The sequence below is a fragment of the Coregonus clupeaformis genome, chromosome 22 (genome assembly GCF_020615455.1).
Source record: "Coregonus clupeaformis isolate EN_2021a chromosome 22, ASM2061545v1, whole genome shotgun sequence".
Classification (NCBI taxonomy): domain Eukaryota; kingdom Metazoa; phylum Chordata; class Actinopteri; order Salmoniformes; family Salmonidae; genus Coregonus; species Coregonus clupeaformis.
Genome location: NC_059213.1, coordinates 3978010 through 4004311, shown reverse-complemented (window position 1 = coordinate 4004311; position 26302 = coordinate 3978010). Strand labels below are relative to the sequence as shown.

The 26302-nt window shown below is 44.6% G+C and overlaps 1 protein-coding gene across 1 annotated transcript; it reads left to right on the top strand.

The window, feature by feature from the left end:
* Window positions 1-15002: 15002 nt before the first annotated feature.
* LOC121560674 (zinc finger protein 2-like) lies at window positions 15003-24914 on the top strand. Its single transcript, XM_041873595.2, has 5 exons — window positions 15003-15142; window positions 15235-15281; window positions 22417-22553; window positions 22915-23011; window positions 23271-24914. Exons 1-5 carry the CDS (start codon window positions 15003-15005, stop codon window positions 24464-24466), a joined length of 1617 nt encoding a protein of 538 aa, XP_041729529.2. The 3' UTR covers window positions 24467-24914.
* The last annotated feature ends 1388 nt before the right edge of the window (window positions 24915-26302 follow it).

The following is a 26302-nucleotide window of genomic DNA, read 5'->3' as shown; positions in this document are numbered from 1 at the left end:
TGGACGGATTAGTCGAATTGACTCCGTCATCCCTTGACTGATCTACTCGGTCTATTGCTATTAATGGATTAATGACAGTACCTGTGCCCTCCATATCTTTCAACTCCATCAAATGTAATCTTAGACAAGTATCCCGTCCGTATTCATCCGCGCAAGCCCAGTAAGTTCTTTTCATGTCCTCTTTAGTGACCTTTACTATTGTTACTACCATCTCCGTGGGGATGTTGTTATACCTTCTTATCCTCCATCTGGATGTCCAGCCCCCCAGTCCGTCCGTCCCCCCCTCCCCCGTCTCATATCTCCATCCCCCAGTATGTCTAAATACCTGAGCCCAGGAAGAATCCGCCAAGGGAGCTGAACATAAATACAATGGGATTTTATAATCCCACGTTGCTTGCTTATCCGCCCTGATAACATCCCTAATCCTAATTTTGAATCTTACTCCCCACACTTCTCTGACTCCTATTTTGTAGATCACTCGTCCTTGACGGTCAGAATGTCGGGTCGCTTCCCTTTTATTTCTTAATAATGGTAAGGCCATAGCGAAATTGGTGCGAGGTGGTGGTGGATCTTGACATACCAAGACTATTGTCGAGACTATGATGCAGCTCAGGGTCACCCATATTCCCAAAAACCGCCAACCCTCTCCTGCCTTTAGTCCTTCTGCTTGGTACCACCCCATACTCACACCCTAGGAACACACTACAGTGATGATAGGTCGGGGTAGGAGATCTTCGTTAACAGAGGTGATCCCCAGACCCTATTGGTACAGTTCTTCTCTCCAACTCTGCGTGTGTTCAGTGGTGCTTGTATGTGGTCTTACCTTCTTGCAGTGGGTAACGTGGACCCAGGTTGCTCTTTCTGCTATTCTAATGGCAAAGGCGGTGACCAATAAAACCTGATAGGGGCCTTCCCCAACGGGGCTGCTTCCAGTCTTTCTTCTTTAGGGGATTGTATCACACCCAGTCACCTGGTTGGATAGAGTGGGTTACCCTCTCCTTTAGTTCTCCTGTGGGGCACAAAATCTTAGACGTGTTTGGTTAATGAACAGTCTTCTCATATGTCCCGCCAACGTCCCTTCTACTTCTATTTCTGCCTGCTCTAGTCTGCCTAACTCGGGCATTCTATATGGTCTCCCAAACACTTTTTCAAAGGGGGATAACACATCTTTATCCAGTGTTACCCTAATCGTCATTAATACTATTGGTAGACATTGTACCCAATTTCTTCCTGTACTCATGTGCGTTTTTCTCAGACGTGATTTAATCGTTGAATTAGTGCGTTCAATCAAACCCGCTGATTCTGGATGATATGAACAATGTTTCTTCATATTAATATGTAACTTCTGTCCAATATTATCTATCACCTGGTTGGCGAAGTGAGACCCATTGTCGGAATAGATAGTTTCCAGCAATCCGAATCTAGGGATTATTTCCTGACATAAAGCTTTAGCTACTGTGAATGTATCAGCGGAGGAGGTTGGAAAGACTTCTACCCATTTGGTATACTTGTCTATTACAGTCAAACACAATTTTTTCCCTTCACTTCTTGTAAGTTTTATAAAATCCATTTCCAACTGTTGGAATGGATATCTGGCCTGGGGAAATTCCCCTTTTGGTGCTCTCTGCTTTCCTTGATGATTACCTTGTGCACATATAACACACCTAGAACAATTTTTTTTAAAGTAATTTGTTATCCCGTACGCTACAAAGTGCTTTCTAATTATTTCCACCATCCCCCCGGTTGATACGTGGCTTTGCCCATGTATCAAAATTGCTGCATATCTAAACAGATATTTTGGTAATATAGGTAAATTACCCTGATGCCAAATTTCCCCCTTCTTGACTGCTCCCATTTTCTCCCATCTAGTCACTTCCTTCATTGGTGCTCTCAACTGGCTCTCCATCAGTAATGCTTCATCAATGTCCACCTCTTCTTTCAGATGTAAGTATGTGGGTGCTTGTGGTTTGAGACCTGCCTTTTTTGCTTCCTCGTCTGCCTTTCTGTTGCCGTTGCCATCTACACCTTTAGTATGAGCATCACATTTACAGATAGCTAACTTCTCTGGTAGGAGTACAGCATCTAAAATATTGAAAATTAACTGGGCATGTGTAATGGTTTTGCCAGAAGTGGTTACCATTCCCCTGTTTCTCCATTGTGCAGCAAATACGTGTACTGTATTAAATGCATAGGCACTATCGGTGTAAATAGTAACCTTTTTCCCTTTCCCCAAATGACATGCCCGAGTGAGAGCCACTATCTCGGCCTGTTGTGCAGAATAATTTCTAGGTAATGATTCAGCTTCCAAGACGTCGGTCTCTGTTACAACTGCATATCCTGTAGCATTCGTACCATCAGGTTTTTTTCTAGATGAACCATCAACAAACATAGTCACTTCCCCATCTACTAAGGCTTTCAAGTCAGGTCTTGGCAACACAAGTTTCTCAGTTTCAGTTATACAATCATGTGGGCTGCCATCTATTGCAATAGGAACCAGAGTAGAGGGGTCAGAGTTGTACACCGTTCAATGGTCAAATTAGGCATATTTAACAGGATTATCATACAAGATAAATGTCTAGCGGGTGACATATAGGCCATCTTATGCTCCAACAACAGTATGGATACTGCATGCAGAACCTTTAGGGTTAAATCGTGGTACAAAACTATTGATGCCGAATCTTGCACCGCCTGAGCTGAAGCTACCACAGACTGTAAACATAGTGGCATTGCTTGTGCTACCTGGTCTAATTTAGATGAATAATATGCAATGGGTTTGTTCTTATCCCCATGTTTTTGAGTCAAGACCGATGTCATATATCCCTCCCTACAGTCTACCATTTGGGTAAAAGGCCTGTCATATCTAGGAAAAGCTAAGGCTGTTTGGGAAGTGAGCAACTTTTTTATCTCTACAAATTGTTCCTCCGCCTCGGAGTTCCAAATGATTTTATCATGGGCTGCCATTGCCTTCCCATAGATAAGATCACTTAACTTCCCAGTATGCAGTGCATAATCGGTACCCAAGCTCTACAGTAGTTTATCATCCCCAAAAAGCTCATCATTTGTTTCTTGTTTAACGGTTTGGCACTCCAAGTATAGCAGTTTTCCTGGATGAGTTTAACATTCGCCCTCCTGAGTTATGGTGTGTCCTAGGTAAATCACCTCGCTCTGCCAAAGTTGAAGTTTATTTTTGCTCACTTTGTGTCCCTGTTCTGCCAGGAAAGTTAACAATTGGATTGTATCCCTCTTACATCCCTCCTGAGTGGGATTAGCCAATAGAATATAATCTACATAAACTAACATTTGGCTTCCTTCCTGAGGTTCAAACTTTCCCAAATTCCTAGTTATAGCCTGGGCAAAGATTGTAGGACTTTCGAGTAGCCTTGTGGCATCCTAGCGTAAGTCCATTTCCTTCCCTGAAAAGTAAAGCCAAACCACCCCTGACTATCCGGATGAACTGGGATACTAAGAAAGCATTAGCTAAATCTATCACCGTAAAATAGGAGTTTTCTGGTTTCAATTGGTTCAGCAATGTATGTGGATCTGGTACACATGGAGCTCTGGGAATTATATTTCTATTAACCCCCTGCAAGTCCATGACCATCCCTCCAGTCGGTGCTAGGTGCCGCCTTTTTAACAGGAAATACTGGAGAGTTGCATTGTGCCTCATCTCCAGGAATTATCACCCCTCCCCTTAAGTAAATGCTCAAATGTAGGTGTTATCCCTTTTATTGCTTCTGGTTTCATAGGATATTGCTTTTGGTCTGTGATCGGATCGAGGAATCACTTGTACTGGAGCTACCCCCTTAATTAGTCCCACATCGGCTGGTCCTTGTGACCATAATTTGAACGGAATTGCTGCTAACTCATCCTCCTGTTCCTGAGTTAAAAAAATATCTTCCTGTCATTCGTTAAAACTTGTCTCCAGGTGGACCCCAGGCTGGGTTTTTGCTCTCCAATTCAACTTTATTCTGTATCTTCCAGTGGAGTGGCTATACTGATCCCCATTTGGTGTATTCTGCCAGTCAGTGATGTTTTTCCCCTGTTTTACCCATTTACCTAGTGATACCCATTCCTCTGAAGGTTCTTTCACTAGGGCAACATGGGGGCCCCACCTTTCTCTGTACAGTCTCTGACTCTGTGGTCCCAACTCCACCTCTACAGCTGCATGTTTTCTATCATAGTGAACCCATTTTAACCCAATTGTTCTTTCTGTGGTTTTTAACAATTCTTCTTCATAATCTGGGTTAGGGCCCGGGTGCTCATTACACCATAATTTACAGTGTAAGTCATCTACTGTCATCTTGGTTGATCCAATCACTAAATCATTTGCTAGATCTATTAGTGATTTCGGTATGTCTGTAAGTCCCCCTCTTAGCAGGTCCTGGCTATACCAATAGCACGGTTCTCCCTCCCCGCTCAATACCATATTATCCCTTACGACATATGCCTTCATACCCCTCAGCGTCGGCTTCACAGCTACGTTCAACTGAATCATGGCATCCCTTCCTAGTAAATTGACTGGACACAGGCTTGATACAAGTACAGGTATGCATACCTCTCCCCCTGAATCTTCATGTTGTAAAGTCACAGGGGCCGATAATCGCTCTATAAATTGATGGCCCGAGGCCGAGCGTACCATGATTTTTTCCCCATTAATTCTAATTCCTTTGGGTATGTCGGCTGCACAGATCGCTGTGCGACATGCCCCTGTGTCACACAAGAATGTAATATTTTTCCCCAATATTGTTAAGGTGAGGTATGGTTTCTGTTCTTGCTGCAGAGCCAATTCAATCATTTCCAATTCAAACACTTCACACCCCGTATCAATGGGTTCCTCTGACCCCTCTCCTCCACTATCTGTCTTACTATCTTCCCCTTGTTCTAGTCATGCCTCATCTTCCTCTTCCTCCCTACCGGAACTGGGTGATGGGGTGTTTGTAGGCCCTTTCTCTTTTTCCACCCCGATTATCTTGCTCGCCCCTTCTTTTATTGCCGCAGCTGCGATGGTTATGACCTGTCTCGTTACAGTATTTACACGGGGCCCAACACTCTCTTGCAAAGTGTCCTTCTTTGTTACAGTTAAAGCACTTACTTCCTTTCCCATAGGGCAGGAAAGAGCGAGGCCTCCCTCCCCCCTCTTCTGGTGTTCAACCTCTACCAGCTATTTCCCCTAGAGTGGTCATTAAATACTCTGCTCCCTTCTGTTCTTTTCTTACTCTGTCCTGTCTACTATTCTGCTCATGATGGATTGCATATCTCTTGACCTCAGCTAACGAAGTAGTTCCCCATCCCACTAAAATCCTTTCAATATTCCTGCTTATTTCTGGTCTCATTCCACTAAGGAATGCTATTTTTAGCTGCTGATGGTACGGAGTATCATTTCCCTGCCCCTGGGGAGGCTCAGGTATGCCACTATTTACATTAAATACATTTCTCAGTCTCTCTAAGTATTGGCTGATGTTCTCACTGTCTTCCTGTTTACATTCATGTACTTTGGAGAAGTCCGCATGTCGATGGTAATGTTCCCTCAACTCAGTTATTTTCCCAACATATTGCCCATCATCTGCCCATGGCAGGACTGCTCCATTGGCATCCCCTGAAACCCACTGCCCCCGAACAGCTGCCCAATCTTTCCCAACTAGCGTTCTGACTGCCCTCTCAATTTCCCCTGTGTTTAGCTTAAAGCTTGCTGCTAAACTCTCCAAATCCCTCCTGAATCCCTCTATCCCCGTCTTAGGGTGCACCACACCCTCTATAGCTCTTACTACATCTCGCTGTGTCCACGCCCTATATACATCCAGTGTGTCTGGTGCATGCTCCTCCCCAGCCCTTGGGTTCGGCAAGGCTATCAAAGGGTACTGGTCATCCCCTTCCTCATCATCTAACCACTCTCTCTTCCCTGGCTTATTATAGTCTTCTAATCTCTTCAATTCCCTGTGTTTAAACTCTCTATGTTTACTTTCTCTAGCTCTTCCTGCCTCTTTCTCTCTATCCAGCTCTACTCTTAGCCTGCCTATTTCCTCTCTACTTTCCCTGAGTTCTGTAATTTCCTTCTGTAAAACTTGCCCCTCTTTGTTCTCTTTACTGGCCTCCCTACTCTGCCCCCCCTCTTCCCGCCCTTCCAACATTCCGGCTTGGCCGTCATATGATGGGGGAGGGACGGGGATCACTCCTAATTTTCTCCTACACATGACAACGTTATCATCTGGGTTTTCTTTCCATGCCTGCTCTACCAAAACTGGATATAACCTTTCTGCTCTCTGCGCTGGGGGAGGCACTGAAATCTCAATTTTTATTTCCCTTTCTCTTTGCATATCTAATTATTTTTTCCCTTTGTCCTTCCTCTCTCCTTCGCGCTTCCAAAAGCCATACCCTCGCTGTCTCTAGCCCCTCCCCTTGCTGTTTCTTCAAATCCGTTCCACAGTTTACATGCATCTGCTTAATCATAACTTCTAACTTCTCCACATCGAGATGCCCAATAAATCCATACCTCTTCTCCCAAATAGATCCATAAAACATATTTCTTCGATCTCTTCCAAACATATATCTTTCATCCCCCGTTAATTATCGGACCTCTTTAGAATATTTATTTCCCATGGTGGAAAAATAAGAAATCCCCCCGTTTAGTAATAATTCAATCCAGAATTATTTTCCTGGGATTTATTATTAGGTGCGACTCTTGAGCCAATGTTATGATCTGCTTTTGTAATTAACCATTTAAAATTATCTAACCCGTAACCCAGTTTTTTTTTACTCCAGTTTCATGAAAGGGATCGGACAACCATTTTTCTCACTGCGACCTATTTTAGTTCCTTCCTTGAAACAATTATCACGTATTTCGATGGATCATTGAGTCTCACACGTATACAACATTATACGATTTTTTTCTAACACTATCCGTAACCTAGAGGTCGTAACTGCTCCAGTTTCATGAAATAGACAGAGTTAGAGCAAATCCCCAGTTGTTTATGTGACTTTTGACTTAATTATCATCGTGTAAGATAGATATCTCCCTTCCTGTTTATAATGTAACACTGTACCCCGTACAATCTCAATATTAACTAGTTTATTTTGGTGATGGCCATTCACCTTGAGTCATTTCAGACCCCCTTCCTTTTAATTTTCTTATGAGATTTTGGTAACTATTCTCTGCCCTCCACAATAATTACTATTCTCATACAAGTTCAAATCATTTCACCAAAAGCCATGAATAAAAATTACTGACCTTTTCCTTGCAATTTGGATTTAAATGCTTTTTCAATCTTGTTAACATCTTTATCGTTCATAAGATTAATCACTGGCCTGTTTATAACCTTAACGTCGAAGGCCAGGACTATTCTCCACGGATGCAATCACCCGCCCGTGCGGTTTCCGGTGTCCTTAGAGCGACAAAGACGTATTTTAGAGCTCCGCTCGAAGGACCACTTGTCTGAGAATTTATATATCTAATTCAACCTAAGCTTGAATCATTACCGGGGTTATGGGCTCTGGTTTTAATCATAATGATTAAAGGTCCACAACCAGCAAGAATGATCTGTGTTTTTATTCATGGAGAGCTCTGGTGCCCAAAACCCATACATACTGTTTTATACCCCTTGACACACAAAGGCACTTTGCTCCGCCCACCTTTAGGAGGCTTTCTTAAACAGTTTCCAGGTCTCCTTCACTCTGGAATGTTTAGTCCTGCCCCCCTCTGTTAGTGGGTTGACACTACATTATAATTCTAACACCGTTTCACATTTATACTGTATTTGGGGTGAAATCCTTTAGTCATTATTCTTAAAATACAAATTAATCTATCACCCCGAAAGACCGCAATTGGATGAAATGTTTATTAGTTCTGACGTATGAAGATCAGATTGGTCATGCTTGTAAATACATTCATCCTAAGGGTGTAAAAATGTAGTCAAAGGGTGGACTGATAGAGGAATTATGATTATGACTAAAATTGTTAACCCCAATACTGATGATGACTGTGTGAACTGTGTTAGGGTTATCATTATGAACCCACTAACAGAGGGGGTGAGTTAGAAACTGCTGAGACAAACATTCCAGGGTGAAGGGGACTGAGAAACTGGTTAAAGGCCTCCTAAAGGTGGGCTGAGCAAAGTGCCTTTGTGTGTCAAGGGGTATAAAAGCTGTATATGTGTTTATTGGCGGCAGAGCTCTCCATGATTACACATACAGATCATTCTTGCCGGTTGTGGACATTTGTTTAATTCATGATTAAACCAGAGCCTTACACCCTCTGGGAATTATTCAAAGCATTAAGTTTGATTAATTAGAGATAGAAATTCTCGTGACACACTGGGAGACAAATTCACCTTTCAGCAGGACAATAACCTAAAACACACTGGAGTTGCTTACCAAGACGACATTGAATGTTGCAGAGTGGCCTAGTTACAGTCTTGACTTAAATCGGCATGAAAATGTATGGTAAGACTTGAAAACGTCTGTCTAGCAATGATCAACAACCAACTTGACAGAGCTTGAAGAATTTAGAAAAGAATAAATGGGAAAATGTTGTACAATCCAGATGTGCAAAGCTCTTAGAGACTTACCCAGAAAGACTCACAGCTGTAATCACTGCTAAAGGTGATTATAATAATGTATTGACTCAGGGGTGTGAATACTTATGTAAATGAGATATTTATGTATTTCATTTTCACAAAAATTGCCAAACTATCTAAAAACATTTAATACATTTGTCATTATGGGGTATTGTGTGTAGATGGTGAATAATTTCTTTAAAATCAATTTTGAATTCAGGCTTTAACACAACAAAACATGGAATAAGTCAAGGGGTATGAATACTTTCTGAAAACACTGTAGATGTCCTACTGCCATTAGTTGATATGATAAATAATACATTTCCCACATAGAATCACAATAGCCAAAGCAAAATATTAACTTTGATTGGTTCTTGCAAACTGACCCAGAGAGATGAGACAGATTTATTTTCAATGTATCTAGCAAATCTGATATTTCAATGTCATAGAACGCCCATCCTAGATGGTTTAAACTTTAAAATGACTGATAGTGTTGGGCCCAACATGTGCCTGGAAGCTGAAACAATGCACCCTCCCAAGCATATCTAATAGCACAGAAAAATTATTAAAACAAGTAATGTCTTGTTTTAAACATTCAACAGCACTGAATAGGTTAAAACCTAGAATAAACTTAAAGCTATCTTTTAGGGTTAGGCCTAAATCTATCAGCCCAATCCATTTTTATTCTATAAATTTACATTTTACATTTTAGTGATTTAGCAGACGCTCTTATCCAGAGCGACTTACAGGTGCAATTAGGGTTAAGTGCCTTGCTTGCGACAGATTTTTCACCTAGTCGGCTCGGGGATTAGAACCAGCGACCTTCCGATTACTGGCACAACGCTCTTAACCACTAAGTCACCTGCCGCCCAACCATGAGGAACATCATTGATCAAAAGTGCAATGAAAGCACAGATAACATTAACATAAAACACATTTAAATGAAACTAGTTCAAACCTGTTGAACATAAAACCATAATGTGCGTGACCACGATAAAACTAATATAACCTTGCTTTTCGGCTTTTCAATTTCATAATAAACTAAATTAACAAATTGACAAATAATCCGATTTTGTTTTAAATACAATAAATGTAAATTCAACATTTCTCTTTTCTTTTTTTACACTACGTCATGCTCTCACAGCATGAACCTTCCAAACAAAAGCACGCCCAAATGTTTACACAACCAAAGCGTTGACACTTAATCAATCAATACATAAAAACATAAAAGAACAAGTCCTTCCAAATCACTTTCAGAATTCAAGCCCAAATTTAAAAAAGATTAAATGTATTTTTTTCCTCACCCAACTACACACAATATATCCCATCAAAACCTATATGGCTGGGTTTTGAATTCACAAATGGAGAAAGAGTGCACTATTCCCAACTATGACACCCTATTCACATATAATGCATTGCTTTGGACCAGAGCCAGCATAGTGCACTATATAGCGAATAGGGTGCCATTTAAGACTCGTCCCCTCCACTGCCCTCTTTATCTGTCTTTGTGTATGGTCTTCAAGTGTTTCTTCAGATGGCCAGTCTGTTTGAAGTCCTTGCCACACTCGGAGCAGGTGTAGGGTTTCTCCCCGGTGTGGACCAGTTTGTGCCTCTTCAGATTATTGTAATCCAGAAATCCCTTTCCGCAGTATGAGCACCAGTGTCTCTTCTCCCCGTTGTGCCACCTCAGGTGAACATTCAGCTCCACACGCCTCTTGAACCGCTTCACACAGAGGGAGCAGGCAAATGGTTTCTCTCCAGTGTGAACGCGGAGATGCGTCTCCATGTCGCGCCGAATGGCAAAGCGTTTGCCACGATCGGGCAGGCGAACGGGCGCACGCCGCTGTGGACCATCTGCTTGTGCTTGGTCAGGCCAAAGCGGTAGACGAAGGTCTTGCTGCACTGCGGACACTGGTGGCCCCGCTGGTTGCCGTGGACGCGGGCGTGGCGGTTGAGGCCCTTGAGGTTGGGGAAGTCCTTGCCGCAGGCGGAGCAGAGCGAACGGGCGCTTCCCGTGTGGAGGGATGCATGGCTCTCTAAAGCAGCTGCGCTGCTCAGGACACGACCGCAGTCTGCGCACTGGTTCTTGGCCAGGCGTTTCCGTGGAGACTGTTGGAGCTGGTACGGTGGCGACCACATCGGTTGTGATTGGCGGTACCACCCGCGCCTGCTGGAACATCAGTGGGCTCTGAGGGGGACTTTTTGAAGCCAGAGCGAAGGCTGCCAGTGAACGGGACAGGTTGAGGGGTGGAGGGAGACCGTTTCAAATGTAATGCTGCCGCAGCCACCAAACAAGGTCTTCCACGGCGAGGGGTGGTGGAAGTGACCTTGAACGGGTGAGGCTGTGGGTGAGGGGAGGTGGCAGGAGAAGGGTTCACGTTCGCCCCCGTAGCCTGGCGAGGGCTGGTGCGGCGTGGGCTGGGGGCACCGTGAGGGCTGGTGCAGCGTGGGCTGGAGGTGGAGGCAGTGCGAGGGCTAGGGCTGTACGACCGGTGGCGCTGTGGGGTGGAAGGCAGAAATGGTGTCTGTGTGACTAGACCTCTAAGCTCTGACTTAAGACCACGCTGTGAGGCCTTGGTGACCTTTGACCTACTCCTCTTAGCCTGGGCTAGGGCCAAACCTCTCTGAGCCTGCACCCAGGTCATGTTTCTCTTCTTGGATTTGGACAAGCCTCCTCCTCCACCAATAGGTGACTGTCTAGTCGGGGAGGTCACATCAGTGTTAGCTCCTCCCTCTTCCTCACTGATGACTTGGTTACTACTTCCTTGTCCAGTAGACTTGTCGTCAGCCGCCACACCGTTAGCGGTGTCCTCTACTACATCCTGGTCAACGTTTGATTCACTGGACTTTTCTCCTCCGTTCTGCATCACCTTTGAGTAGTCGTGGTCTAGAGGGGCGGTTCTATCTCCTCTGAGTTTCTTAGCAACCACGGGAGATGGGGTACTGTCCTGGGGGCGGGACCTTAAGCAAAGGCGGAGACCAGAGAGGATCGCTTCACAAGGACTTGACTTTCGGCCGCCGCCTAACTGGACAACAATCTCCTCCTTTTTCTCGCCGGCGGGGGTCGTCTCCGTAGCGACAGACCTGGTCATCACAGCTTCCGTAGACATGGCAGGGAGGGGGGAAAGCCTCTCCCCCTCCTCGTCTTCCTCCACCCTCGGCGGGTCGCGTACTTGGGGTACTACTGACAACTGAGCTAAAAACTGTGTCTTAGACATTTGAAAGGGGCCAGAGGGTGAGGACGTGGTTACAGCAGGGGCTGACGGCTGTACAGGGGCTTCATCAGATGTCTCTGGGACAGCAGGTGACTTCGGAGGTGGCACGGTGGAGGAGCGTTGCACATGCTCAGTGACCAATGACGCCTGCTTCTCAGGGGGGCCGGCAAGTTCTTCAGACAAAGTCAGCAACGGTGCGGACTGGACCGGTGTTGGCAGAGTTGCCGTGGCAACACCCGACTGCTCCAAAACTGTAGGCGGTTGCGGTTGTGTTGGTGGTGCGGCGGTGGTCCATCGGAGTACGGCTGTAGGCCTAGCTGGTTGTGTTGAGGCACTACTATTGGACGAGCTACAGGTAGTACGTCTGTGTGAGACTGTGATGGTGGTGCTCGAGGAGGTCGGGGTGGACGAGGGGGACGAGGCTGGGCTGTGTATGCTGAAGAGGGGTACTGGGTAACCCGGGAGGACAGGTGGCGGGCGCTCTGACGCTGCTGCTGTCGCCAGTTACAGTAGACTGGACCGCTGTGATCGTTTGGACAGTTTCTTTTGACAGAGTAGTTACCGTGGACTGGACCATTACAGTCGACAGGACAGTTGATGTAGACTGGATAGTGGCTGGTGATTGAGGAGATGCTGTCAGGTGTAATGTTGATGGAGACTCTGCCACTGGTATTACCAGTGACTGCTGTTCTGTTCCAGGGGCCTGGTCCTGGCCTGCACTGCCCCTGGTAACCCCTCTGGTCCTGGGCTGGGATGGGCTGAGAGCCTGGGGGGCCTCCTGGGTGTCTGAATCTCCCTGGAGGAGGGCCACTGCGGCTCCTGAGGTAGGCTGGGTGGTGGGAGGCCTTTCCTGGGTGTAACGGTTGACCAGGGCCCTGACGGCTCCAGGAGGGACCAGGGCTACATAGGAGGGAGATTGACAGGACGGAGAAAGGTGGAGGGGATAGTGGAAAGAGGGGAAGTGGAGAGAGCAGAGAAAGAACAAAATAATAACAGTGGAGAGATTATTAGAGATATTAGAGTTTGTTTCTCATCCCAATACTCTTTAATACATTGTAATAACATGTGATTCAGAAGCAGGTTTCCCTAGTTCCTACCTCTGCCTGGTAACTCTCTGAGAGGTTGTCTACGGACCAGTGTCGGGGGCTCTCCCCCCTCCTGCTTCAGCAGTATGTACCCAGGAGAGTAGTCATCAGAATAGTCCTGCCTCCCTCGGGGGAAGACAACCACAACAGCAGCTCAGGGTCAACAAAAACTCTGACAAAGGCTGTGAGGCCGATGTAAGTAAGTTTAAATAAACAAGTGATACTAGCAAGCGCAGTGTGAAGGTTTTTCTTTTCTCTGGGGTCGACAACAATAGAGAGGTGGATAAATTGAAAAGACAGCACAAACAGATCTGGGACTCATGTGACACAACATTTCAACATCATATGTTGCAACCAAATAAATAGAATCCAGTCAAATTGCCAGGGTTCGAGGTTCCAAGCCCGTTCTATGGATTCTATACCTATCATTTTGGGTGACATATCAATCCCTAGGTCATTTATGAATGCATAATAACAGACTACACCTCTCAAAACCATATGTTCTGTCTAATATTGTAGTCTATACAAATTAAATGTAACTACATGAAACAGTTTTGGAAATTATTATTAACTATGAGCCTTCATGCTCAGCTAGCTAGTTATCATGTTGTGTGATCATGGATGAGTCATTTGAACGTAGATAGATAGATAGATAGATAGATAGATAGATAGCTAGCTAACGTTTCAACTCACCGCATTGAACGCCAATGTCACATTTGCCGATACGTGTTGTTCTTTGGCTGGGTCTGGGCTCTGCGGTTTGGCTTTCACTTTCACCCGTCGATTTCTTCGCATTTTCAGGGGATCGAATCCTTGATTTGAGGTACTCGTTCTCTTCTTTTATTCTGCATATTTCGGCTCGCAGTTCCTCAATAGTTGTTTCGAAAAGTTTCGTTGTCTCAGTGACTGCAGTCTTCAATACACTCTCCATAACAGAGGCGAACTGGATTTGAAAACCGTCTTTCAACATGTTTGCGGCAGCAATCTTCAACCAACACTCATATACATGTGCATTCGATTATTATTTCGAATATAATGTACAAGATTGATCAGAACATGGCTTCTTCCTCTATGGACTCGGCACACGGTGCTTTGTGTGAGTAGTGGTTTGGATAAATCGATTCAGTCTAGATTTCCCTGTAAATAATTTACACAATTTGATTAAAATAGCCAATTATATTTTTAACCTTATTTACAGTAAACGTGAGAAAATGCAAAGTTTTTGTTCAAATAAATATATTTTCTCTCTAGAAAGGAGCGTTCCCATGTATATTGTCCCACTATCAGATCCATGGGTTTGTTTTTGTGCTATTGTTTTGTGAAGACTTTAGCAAAGATTTTTTTATTACTAAACCAAGATAGACCACAGGCTGTTGTTTCCAATGGGAACAAATGAGTCATAGTTGGCAGAACAAGCAGCAAGGAGGTGGGCAGAGCCAAACACGAGTTAGCGAGATCCTATTGGCGCGTTCTAACATTAATCTGCATATTTCCGATAGGCAACGCCTTCCCTGAAGTGCGCGTGTGCAATAACTTAATTCGCCTTGGCGCTCCTTCTAAACAACGCGATTTTTTAATCTTTCGCAAAGGGTAAAGTCTACAAAACGTAGTCCACTCTGATCATAACAGATTTTCTTTTTTGGTTAGAGAAAACTTTATTGAGATCAAATGTTTCATCGATGAGAAAATGTGCAGAATGTCGGCCAAAATCCATCTCGTTCCATCTTCTCCCACTGCTGGCCAATGGGCTTCCTCTCACTACCATATTTAGTAGTGTGTGAACTGCTAAGCGGATGCTTCACGTTTGTACATCCGGTGGAATATCTGTCTCATTGTACTATCTGTGACTTTAGTGTTGGCTCTGTAACTATCTAACTGCCATAAGCTTGCGTTCTCTCAATACCCTATTGTATTTTATTCGAATAACCTCATACAGTAAATGCTACATATTATATCTTGAAATTATTACATTGTTAACCTCATTGAGAGCGACAACTTCCCAACAGTAGCTAGCTTTGCTAGCCTGCTAACGTTAGCTAGCTTCCTCCTAGCCTTTTGCTGAACTGGATCGTAACACTGACCCACCTGAACAAAATAAGCTAAACGTTACGAACTCTTAACTGTAGCTAGATACACATATATAGTTTGCCTTCATGTCTGAAGCCATCGTAACCTTCCAGTCTAAGCTCTCTGGAGTCATGGAGACGGTATTCAAGGCTGCCATGTACGAGATCACCAGGCTGGTGGAGGATAGCTTCCTGAAGGAGGTGTCCCGGAGCCGGGAGCAGATCGAGTCACTGAAAAGCGGTTGCAGTGGTCAGAAAACAGACGCAGGGAGAGGGACAGAGAGGGAGGCCAGAGGGGAAATTGTGGGGACTATGGAAGAGCTGGACGAGGAAGCCGAGGGGCAAGCTCTGGAATCTCACAGACGGGTGAGGAGAGAGACATCTAAACACACTACACTGAGTTTACAAAACATTAGGAACACCTGCTCTTTCCATGACAGACAAACCAGGTGAAATCTATTACCCTAATTAATGTCACTTGTTAAATCCACTTTAATCAATGTAGATGAAGGGGGGTGAGACAGGTTAAATAAGGATTTTAAAGCATTGAGACATGGATTGTGTATGTGTGCCATTCAGAGGGGTGAATAGGGTATAGTAGTAGGGGTATAGTAGTAGGTGCCAGGCGCATCGGTTTGAGTGTGCCAAGAACTGCAACGCTGCTGGGTTTTTCATGCTCAACAGTGTCCCGTGTGTATCTGGAATACATTTCAATGAACAGGTGTGCCTTCTTAAAAGTTAAATTGTGGAATTTCTTTTCCTTAATGCGTTTGAGCCAATCAGTTGTGTTGTGACAAGGTGGGTGGGGGTATACAGAAGATAGCCCTATTTGGTAAAAGACCAAGTCCATATTATGGCAAGAACAGCTCAAATAATCAAGAGAAATGACAGTCCATCATTACTTTAAGACAGGGTTCTTCAATTCCGGTCCTGGAGGGCGAAACACTTCTGTTTTTTATTTCTACCTGGTAGTTAATTGCACTCACCTGGTGTCCCAGGTCTGAATTAGCCCCTGATTAGAAGGAGAGGATGAAAAACAGAGGTGTTTCGACCCTCCAGGACCTGAAGTGAAGAACCCTGCTTTAAGACATGAAGGTCAGTTAATACTGAACATTAAAATAACTTTGAAAGTTTCTTAAAGTGCAGTCGCAAAAAGTACTATGACGAATTGGCTCTCTAGAGGACCGCCACAAGAATTGAAGATCCTCTGCTGCAGAGGATAAGTTCATTAGAGTTACCAGCCTCAGAAATTGCAGCAAAATAAATGCTTCACAGAGTTCAAGTAACAGACACATCTCAACATCAACTGTTCAGAGGAGACTGTGTGAATCAGGCCTTCATTGGGGGGTTCGGTCAATTGCTGCAAAGAAACCACTAATAAAGGACACCATTAATAAGAAGAGACTTGCTTGGGCCAAGAAACACGAGCAATGGACATTAGACTGCTGGAAATGTGTCCTTTGGTCTGGAGTCGAAATTGAGAGTTTTGGTTCCAACCGCTGTGTCTTTGTGAGACGCGGTGTGGGTGAACGGATGATCTCCGCATGTGTAGTTCCCACCGTAAAACATGGAGTAGGAGGTGTTATGGTGTGGGGGTGCTTTGCTGGTGACACTGTCTTTGATTTATTTAGAATTCAAGGCACACTTAACCAGCATGGCTACAACAGCATTCTGCAGTGATACGCCATCCCATCTGGTTTGGGCTTTGTGGGACTATGATTTGTTTTTCAACAGGACAATGACCCAACACACCTCCAGGCTGTGTAAGGGCTATTTGACCAAGAAGGAGAGTGATGGAGTGCTGCATTAGATGACCTGGCATTCACAATCCCCCGACCTCAAGCAAATTTAATTGGTTTGGGATGAGTCGACCGCAGAGTGAAGGAAAAGCAGCCAACAAGTACTCAGCTTATGTGGGAACTCCTTCAAGACTGTTGGAAAAGCATTCCAGGTGAAGCTGGTTGAGCTAATGCCAAGAGTGTGCAAAGCTGTCATCAAGGCAAAGGGTGGCTATTTGAAGAATCTCAAATATAAAATATATTTTGATTTCTTTAACACTTTTTTTGGTTACTACATGATTCCATGTGTTATTTCATAGTTTTGATGTCTTCACTATTATTCTACAATTTAGAAAATAAAGAAAAACTGTTGACTTAGTAGGTGTCCTAAAACTTTTGAACGGTAGTATATACTGTTCAAAAGTTTGGGGTCACTTAGAAATGTCCTTGTTTTCGAAAGAAAAGCACTTTTTTTATGTCCATAAAAATAACATCAAATTGATCAGAAATACACTGTAGACATTGTTAATGTTGTAAATGGCTATTGTAGCTGAAAATGGCTGATTATTAATGGAATATCTACATAGGCGTAAAGAGGCCCATTATCAACAACCATCAGTCCTGTGTTCCAATGGCACGTTGTGTTTTCTAATCCAAGTTTATCATTTGAAAAGTCTAATTGATCATTAGAAAACCCTTTTGCAATTATGTTAGCACAGCTGAAAACTGTTGTGCTGATTTAAAGAAGCAATAAAACTGGCCTTCTTGAGACTAGTTGAGTATCTGGAGCATCAGCAATTGTGGGTTTGATTACAGGCTCAAAATGGTCAGAAACAATAACTTTCTTCTGAAACACATCAGTCTATTCTTGTTCTGAGAAATGAAGGCGAGAAATTGCCAAGAAACTGAAGATCTCGTACAACGCTGTGTACTACTCCCTTCACATAACAGCGCAAACTGGCTCTAACCAGAATAGAAAGAGGAGTGGGGGCCCCGGTGCACAACTGAGCAAGAGGACAAATACATTAGTGTCTAGTTTGAGAAACAGACGCCTCACAGGTCCTCAACTGGCAGCTTCATTAAATAGTACCCGCAAAACACCAGTCTCAATGTCAACAGTGAAGAGGCCACTCCGGGATGCTGACCTTCTAGGCAGAGGTGCAAAGAAAAAGCCATATCTCTGACTGGCCAATAAAAATAAAAGATTAAGATGGGCAAAAGAACACAGACACTGGACAGAGGAAGATTGGAAAAAAGTGTTATGGACAGACAAATCAAAGTTTGAGGTGTTCGGATCACAAAGAACATTTGTGAGACGCAGACCAAATGAAAAGATGCTGGAGGAGTGCTTGTGCCATCTTGTCAAGCATGGTGGAGGCAATGTGATGGTCTGGGGGTGCTTTGGTGGTGGTAAATTGGGAGATTTGTACAGGGTAAAAGGGATCTTGAAGAAGGAAGGCTATCACTCCATTTTGCAACGCCATGCCATACCCTGTGGACGGCTCTTAATTGGAGCCAATTTCCTCCTACAACAGGACAATGACCCAAAGCACAGCTCCAAACTATGCAAGAACTATTTAGGAAGAAGCAGTCAGCTGGTATTCTGTCTATAATGGAGTGGCCAGCACAGTCACCGGATCTCAACCCTATTGAGCTGTTGTGGGAGCAGCTTGACCGTATGGTACGTAAGAAGTGCCCATCAAGCCAATCCAACTTGTGGGAGGTGCTTCAGGAAGCATGGGGTGAAATCTCTTCAGATTACCTCAACAAATTGACAACTAGAATGCCAAAGGTCTGCAAGGCTGTAATTGCTGCAAATGGAGGATTCTTTGACGAAAGCAAAGTTTGAAGGACACAATTATTATTTCAATTAGAAATCATTATTTCTAACCTTGTCAATGACTACATTTCCTATTCATATTGCTATATTTCCTATTCAAACTCATTTCATGTATGTTTTCATGGAAAACAAGGACATTTCTAAGTGACCCCAAACTTTTGAACGGTAGTGTGTGTATATACACTGCTCAAAAAAATAAAGGGAACACTTAAACAACACAATGTAACTCCAAGTCAATCACACTTCTGTGAAATCAAACTGTCCACTTAGGAAGCAACACTGATTGACAATACATTTCACATGCTGTTGTGCAAATGGAATAGACAACAGGTGGAAATTATAGGCAATTAGCAAGACACCCCCAATAAAGGACTGGTTTTGCAGGTGGTGACCACAGACCACTTCTCAGTTCCTATGCTTCCTGGCTGATGTTTTGGTCACTTTTGAATGCTGGCGGTGCTTTCACTCTAGTGGTAGCATGAGACAGAGTCTACAACCCACACAAGTGGCTCAGGTAGTGCAGCTCATCCAGGATGGCACATCAATGCGAGCTGTGGCAAGACGGTTTGCTGTGTCTGTCAGCTTAGTGTCCAGAGCATGGAGGCGCTACCAGGAGACAGGCCAGTACATCAGGAGACGTGGAGGAGGCCGTAGGAGGGCAACAACCCAGCAGCAGGACTGCTACCTCCGCCTTTGTGCAAGGAGGAGCAGGAGGAGCACTGCCAGTGCCCTGCAAAATGACCTCCAGCAGGCCACAAATGTGCATGTGTCTGCTCAAACGGTCAGAAACAGACTCCATGAGGGTGGTATGAGGGCCCGACGTCCACAGGTGGGGGTTGTGCTTATAGCCCAACACCGTGCAGGACGTTTGGCATTTGCCAGAGAACACCAAGATTGGCAAATTCGCCAATCGCGCTCTTCACAGATGAAAGCAGGTTCACACTGAGCACGTGACAGACGTGACAGAGTCTGGAGCTGCCTGCAACATCCTCCAGCATGACCGGTTTGGCGGTGGGTCAGTCATGGTGTGGGGTAGCATTTCTTTGGGGGGCCGCACAGCCCTCCATGTGCTCGCCAGAGGTAGCCTGACTGCCATTAGGTACCGAGATGAGATCCTCAGACCCCTTGTGAGACCATATGCTGGTGCGGTTGGCCCTGGGTTCCTCCTAATGCAAGACAATGCTAGACCTCATGTGGCTGGAGTGTGTCAGCAGTTCCTGCAAGAGGAAGGCATTGATGCTATGGACTGGCCCGCCTGTTCCCCAGACCTGAATCCAATTGAGCACATCTGGGACATCATGTCTCACTCCATCCACCAACGCCACGTTGCACCACAGACTGTCCAGGAGTTGGCGGATGCTTTAGTCCAGGTCTGGGAGGAGATCCCTCAGGAGACCATCCGCCACCTTACCAGGAGCATGCCCAGGCGTTGTAGGGAGGTCATACAGGCACGTGGAGGCCACACACACTACTGAGCCTCATTTTGACTTGTTTTAAGGACATTACATCAAAGTTGGATCAGCCTGTAATGTGGTTTTCCACTTTAATTTTGAGTGTGACTCCAAATCCAGACCTCCATGGGTTGATACATTTGATTTCCATTTATCATTTTTGTGTGATTTTGTTGTCAGCACATTCAACTATGTAAAGAAAAAAGTATTTAATAAGATTATTTCATTCATTCAGATCTAGGATGTGTTATTTTAGTGTTCCCTTTATTTTTTTTGAGCAGTGTATATACATACAGTCGTGGTCAAAAGTTTTGAGAATGACACACGTTTTGGTCTTCACAAAGTTTGCTGCTTCAGTGTTTTTTAGATATCTTTGTCAGATGTTACCATGGTATACTGAAGTATAATTACAAGCATTCCATAAGTGTCAAAGGCTTTTATTGACAATTACATTAAGTTTATGCAAAGAGTCAATATTTGCAGTGTTGACCCTTCTTTTTCAAGACCTCTGCAATCCGCCCTGGCATGCTGTCAATTAACTTCTGGGCCACATCCTGACTGATGGCAGCCCATTCTTGCACAATCAATGCTTGGAGTTTGTCAGAATTTGTGGGTTTTGTTTGTCCACCCGCCTCTTGAGGATCGACCATAAATTCTCAATGGGATTAAGGTCTGGGGAGTTTCCTGGCCATGGACCCAAAATGTCGATGTTTTGTTCCCAGAGCCACTTAGTTATCACTTTCGCCTTATGGCAAGGTGCTCCATCATGCTGGAAAAGGCATTGTTTGTCACCAAAAGGTTCTTGGATGGTTGGGAGAAGTTGCTCTCGGAGAATGTGTTGGTACCATTCTTTATTCATGGCTGTGTTCTTAGGCAAAATTGTGAGTGAGCCCACTCCCTTGGCTGAGAAGCAACCCCACACATGAATGGTCTCAGGATGCTTTACTGTTGGCATGACACAGGACTGATGGTAGCGCTCACCTTGTCTTCTCCGGACAAGCTTTTTTCCGGATGCCCCAAACATTCGGAAAGGGGATTCATCAGAGAAAATGACTTTACCCCAGTCCACAGCAGTCCAATCCCTGTACCTGTTGCAGAATATCAGTCTGTCCCTGATGTTTTTCCTGGAGAGAAGTGGCTTCCTCGCTGCCCTTCTTGACACCAGGCCATCCTCCAAAAGTCTTCGCCTCACTGTGCGTGCAGATGCACTCACACCTGTCTGCTGCCATTCCTGAGCAAGCTCTGCACTGGTGGTGCCCGATCCCGTAGCTGAATCAACTTTAGGAGACGGTCCTGGCACTTGCTGGACTTTCTTGGGCGCCCTGAAGCATTCTTCACAACAATTGAACCTCTCTCCTTGAAGTTCTTGATGATCCGATAAATGGTTGATTTAGGTGCAATCTTACTAGCAGCAATATCCTTGCCTGTGAAGCCCTTTTTGTGCAAAGCAATGATGACGCACGTGTTTCCTTGCAGTTAACCATGCTTAACAGAGGAAGAACAATGATTTCAAGCACCACCCTCCTTTAAAAGCTTCCAGTCTGTTATTCTAACTCAATCAGCATGACAGTGATCTCCAGCCGTGTCCTCGTCAACACTCTCACCTGTTTTACGAGAAAATCACTGACATGATGTCAGCTGGTCCTTTTGTGGCAGGGCTGAAATGCAGTGGAAATGTTTTTGGGGATTAAGTTCATTTTCATGGCAAAGAGGGACTTTGCAATGAATTGCAATTCATCTGATCACTCTTCATAACATTCTGGAGTAAATGCAAATTGCCATCATAAAAACTGAGGCAGCATACTTTGTGAAAATTAATATTTGTTTAATTCTCAAGACTTTGTGTGCTTGTATATATATGTATATGGAATCACTCTGAAGTGGGGGTGCTGTAATGTATACCTTCCATACGTTGGTGATCAATGAGTATTGGTTTAAGAAAAGAGTTGAAGTCATGGGTGGTGTCATATTAATAAGATGCTTCCTTTCCTTCATCTGCACTGATGTGAGGATACTCCATCATCCACAATGTTACTTTAGCCTTTTTTTTACTCCAAATAAAATGTTATTATTAAAATGTTATTTTAGGTCCCGAGTGGCACAGTGGTCTAAGGCACTGCATTGCAGTGCTAGCTGTGCCACTAGAGATCCTGGTTCGAATCCAGGCTCTGTCGTAGCCGGCCGTGACCGGGAGACCCATGGGGCGGCGCACAATTGGCCCAGCGTCGTCCAGGGTAGGGGAGGGAATGGCCGGCAGGGATGTAGCTCAGTTGGTAGAGCATGGTGTTTGCAAAGCCAGGGTTGTGGGTTCGATTCCCACGGGGGGCCAGTATGAAAAATATAATGTATGCACTCACTAACTGTAAGTCGCTCTGGATAAGAGCGTCTGCTAAATGACTAAAATGTAAATGTAAATGTTTACCTGTGGCCAGGTGCGGAGACGGGGCGTGGCCTGAAGCAGGAGAAAGTACCAGGGGAGGAGTGGACCAGCTGTGGGTGCGTGGCCGGGGAAACAGCCTTCCATGATGTGAAGGAGGCAGAGGCCACCAGTCCTAGGAGAACATCTGAGGTAGGTAGGGGACTAAACACCTGTGGAGGGTGCAGTGTTACAGAACGTTCAGTTAGAAATATATTTTAAAGAACATATTAGAACAGATAGTCTGTCACTAAGAATAGGGCAGCCTCTTTCAAACCTCTCCTCATATTTGAACCGTTCCAGAACTAGCTCACCTGATTCAACTTGTCAACGAATCATCAAGCTCTTCACTACTTGAATCAGGTATGCTAGTTCAGGGCTATGACAAAGTTGTGAGATGTCTTAGGGTCCCTGAGGAGAGTTCTGAATAGGGAACCATCATGTCTGCTCTATTCAGTTACTGTAAGTTTATCCATCGTTTCGTCAGAATCGACTCATTCATTTGCTCTTCCAGTCCACAGAGGTCGCAGGTCAGAAGCTGGACAGCCTGCTGAAAGAGGAGCCTCTCCACAACACTGAGCTACAGGAGAAATGGGAGTTCTGCCTGGATGGTGAGTTGAGGAGTTTACAACAAACATAACACAGACAATAGCCTACCTTTAATAGCCTACCTTTAGGTTTATGAGAATGATAAGAAGAGTAACTTATAGTATGCTGTGTCATTCCAAATGTATTCATTATTACACATGGCAAGTCATCTGGAAACTGTAAGTACACGTTTAGCATTACAGTTACTCTACTAAAGTTTCTAGTAATTCTAATGTCTTAAATATGAATGCTTCTAATGCCTCATGTCCCCTTTGTTTTCAGGGGCCGATGGTTCAGACGTCTCGGGGCCCAGTAAGAGTTTCAGTGAGCAGGAGCTGCAGCAGTGCCAGGATGACTGGGCATCCGGTCTAGACCAGGGGCCTGAACCACCGGGTCCCGAGGGAGACCCAGGGGACCCCACTGACCCTCTCTACCGCCCTCGTTACAGCATGGAGGAACTGGGGGGCGGCTTTGAGAAGTCTGGTTACGGCGGTGATGGTGATGGAGGCCATCGTCTAGACTTGGAAGGGCTGGATAGTCTTCCTGGTTCCTCGTCTCGTCTGGGGGCGCTGAGCTACGGAGCTGCGGGTCACTACCAGGTGGACCTGGTGGGGTCTGAGGGGGGAGACCATCACTCCCACATGCCTGGCCCCCATCGGAGCCGGAGGGAGCGGTTAGGGTTGCCAACGCGGTCCCCCCATCTGGAGGTGGGAGACCTGAACTGCCTGTTGATCAACGAGGAGGGGTACCTGCAGGACTCCAGTGTCTTGTACCCCGAACATGGTGTCCCAGAGGCGGGTAACAGAGCTGACCACAGGGGGATAACCTCCATCCACTCTGGAAGCTCAGCCCACAACGACGACTTTGGACACTCTCTAAACCTCAGAGATCGTTCACAAGAGCAGTTAACAGGAAGAGTGGGAGGAGGGGGGAGACGTCACGCCTGCAATCAGTGCACCATGACCTTCCCAGACTCTGGCTCCCTCAAGGCCCACAAGCAAACACACAAAACAGAGAGAGGGTCAAGTACAGGGTCTGGGTCTGGGCCTCCATACTCCTGCACCCAGTGTGGTAAAACCTTCACCCAGGCCTGCAACCTCAAGGTCCACCAGCGGGTCCACCAGGCCAAGGGACTCCACCTCTGCAGCCACTGTGGCAAGGGCTTCACCTCCTTCTCCGACCTGAAGAGGCACAAGTGCAGCCAGACGACAGACAAGCCCTACTGCTGCTCCATCTGTGGGAACAAGTTCAGTCGGCTCTGGAACCTGAAGGTGCATCAGCGTATTCACACGCAGGAGAAACCCCACCGCTGCACTATGTGTGACAAGAGATTCACGCGGGCAGACATTTTGAAAGTGCACCTGCGCACCCACACTGGGGAGAGACCGTACTGCTGTGCTGTTTGTGGACTCAGCTTCAAAAGACTGGCCCATCTGAAGTCACACCAGCGCAAACACAGGCCGGAACTCCTGGACTGATTTTTTTTATTGCTACATTTTTTTTGTCATATAGCAGACACTCTAAAAACAGAGTGACTTACAATTAGTGCATTCATCTTAGGATAGCTAGGTTTATTATTATTTTATTTGACATTGAGAACATTTCTTGTGATCAGTTGTTTATTAATAAGGACATGTTTGCTGTGATCTAGTGTACTATAAAAGAGACGTCTCTCCTATTCTTAACACTTTGCCCAGTCATATTCAATGTCAGAACTACTTTTCTAGGGGTTCTGATGCTTCTAGCCTTGATCTGCATTTTTATAACATATCTACAATATTTCACTTTTTAATGTGTATAGTATTTCCTACTATGTGTTGTCTAATGAATTCTGTAACCACTCCCTCTTCATATTGATTGGTTGATTGGAAAATGCTGTTCAAAAGAGGACATTGTATTATCATATCTTTGTACTCCCTGATGAAGGCCATGCAGCCGAAACGTGTCGGAATTTGTAATCTTTGTTTCCATTGAACATGTCATACAAATAAATATATTTTTGTTAATTATATTCAGATTGCCTTGGTCCTCCTTTCTTTATGATGAAAATATGAACGGTTGGAAATCTGTGTGTTGAATAAGAATTTACGCCATACATGGACCGTCTATGAATTGTCTTTCATAATGATCATGCCAACCTACCATGATTGTGTTCAAGTGCTTTTTGAAGTCTGACCAATTCATCAACCAATAAGATTTTAGCTTGCTTGATTGCTAGTTAACATTGCTAATAATAAAATTAGCTTGTGACATGTTGATAGGATGGTTCAGCATAAACAACAAAATAATAATTAACCAATCAACAACAAGTGAATATAGTCCTGTCAGAGCCAACAGTCTCAGTTCAAAACCTGAATCCTACCAGAACCTTTGGTTGAGAGTGTGAGTCCTTAAATGGAAGTGCAAGTCCAAATAAATGTTTGTAAACCAAAGGAATCCCCCCTCCTAGATATTTTCACTAGGGCCAGGACAACACCAGTATCGTGATATTTTTTCCATGCCAAAAATGAAAACACGAAGCAGACTTAACTCTTTGGTCCTTTAAAAACCTGCTGTATGTAAAATACTGTGTGATATAGCCTGGAAGATAAATAAATGTGACTCTGGATGACAACATAATGATGTTTGTTTAGGAAGTTAACTCTGCTTTAGTGTTTTGTTTCCTTATCACCACACTAGTGTTATTCCGGTCCTAATTTTCACCAAAGCAGTGGACTGTGATAGAAAAGAGGCCTAAAAATCCCTCTTAGCACACAGCAAACAATGCTTGCTCTCTCTCACAATGGGCTTGCAGTCAATTCAAGATGGCACCTGTGGGTTGGACATGCCTCCCGACCACACCCATATCTGCAACCTTAAAGGCCGACTGCATAATAGGCCTTTATAATCCCAACACAGTGTAATAACGTGGCCAAGACTAAGTACATTCAGCAACACATTATTTTCATCATTTCATTTATTTTAGGGGCAACGTTTAATTTCATTTCACATTGTGCTTTCTTGGTAAAGCATGTTACAAGCTAGCTTGCTTAACATTGACAATATGGTCAAACTACCTATACTGAAAAAATATATAAACCCAACATGTAAAGTGTTGGTCCCATGTTTCATGAGCTGAAATGAAAGATCCCAGAAATGTTCCATATGCACAAAAAAGCTGACTTTAACATTTGTTTACATCCTTGTTAGTGATCATTTCTCCTTTTCCAAGGTAATCCATCCACCTGTGAGGTGTGGCATATGAAGAAGCTGATTAAACGGCATGATCATTACACAGGTGCACCTTGTGCTGGGGACAATAAAGGGCCACTCTA

Excerpts from the sequence above, each read along its gene's own strand:
- LOC121560674 (XM_041873595.2), top strand. The coding sequence starts at position 15,003 with ATGTCTGAAGCCATCGTAACCTTCCAGTCTAAGCTCTCTGGAGTCATG. Across the intron at positions 15,143-15,234 it reads CGGAGCCGGGAGCAGATCGA|AGCTGGACGAGGAAGCCGAG; the intron begins GTCACTGAAAAG and ends GGACTATGGAAG. Across the intron at positions 23,012-23,270 it reads ATGGGAGTTCTGCCTGGATG|GGGCCGATGGTTCAGACGTC; the intron begins GTGAGTTGAGGA and ends CTTTGTTTTCAG.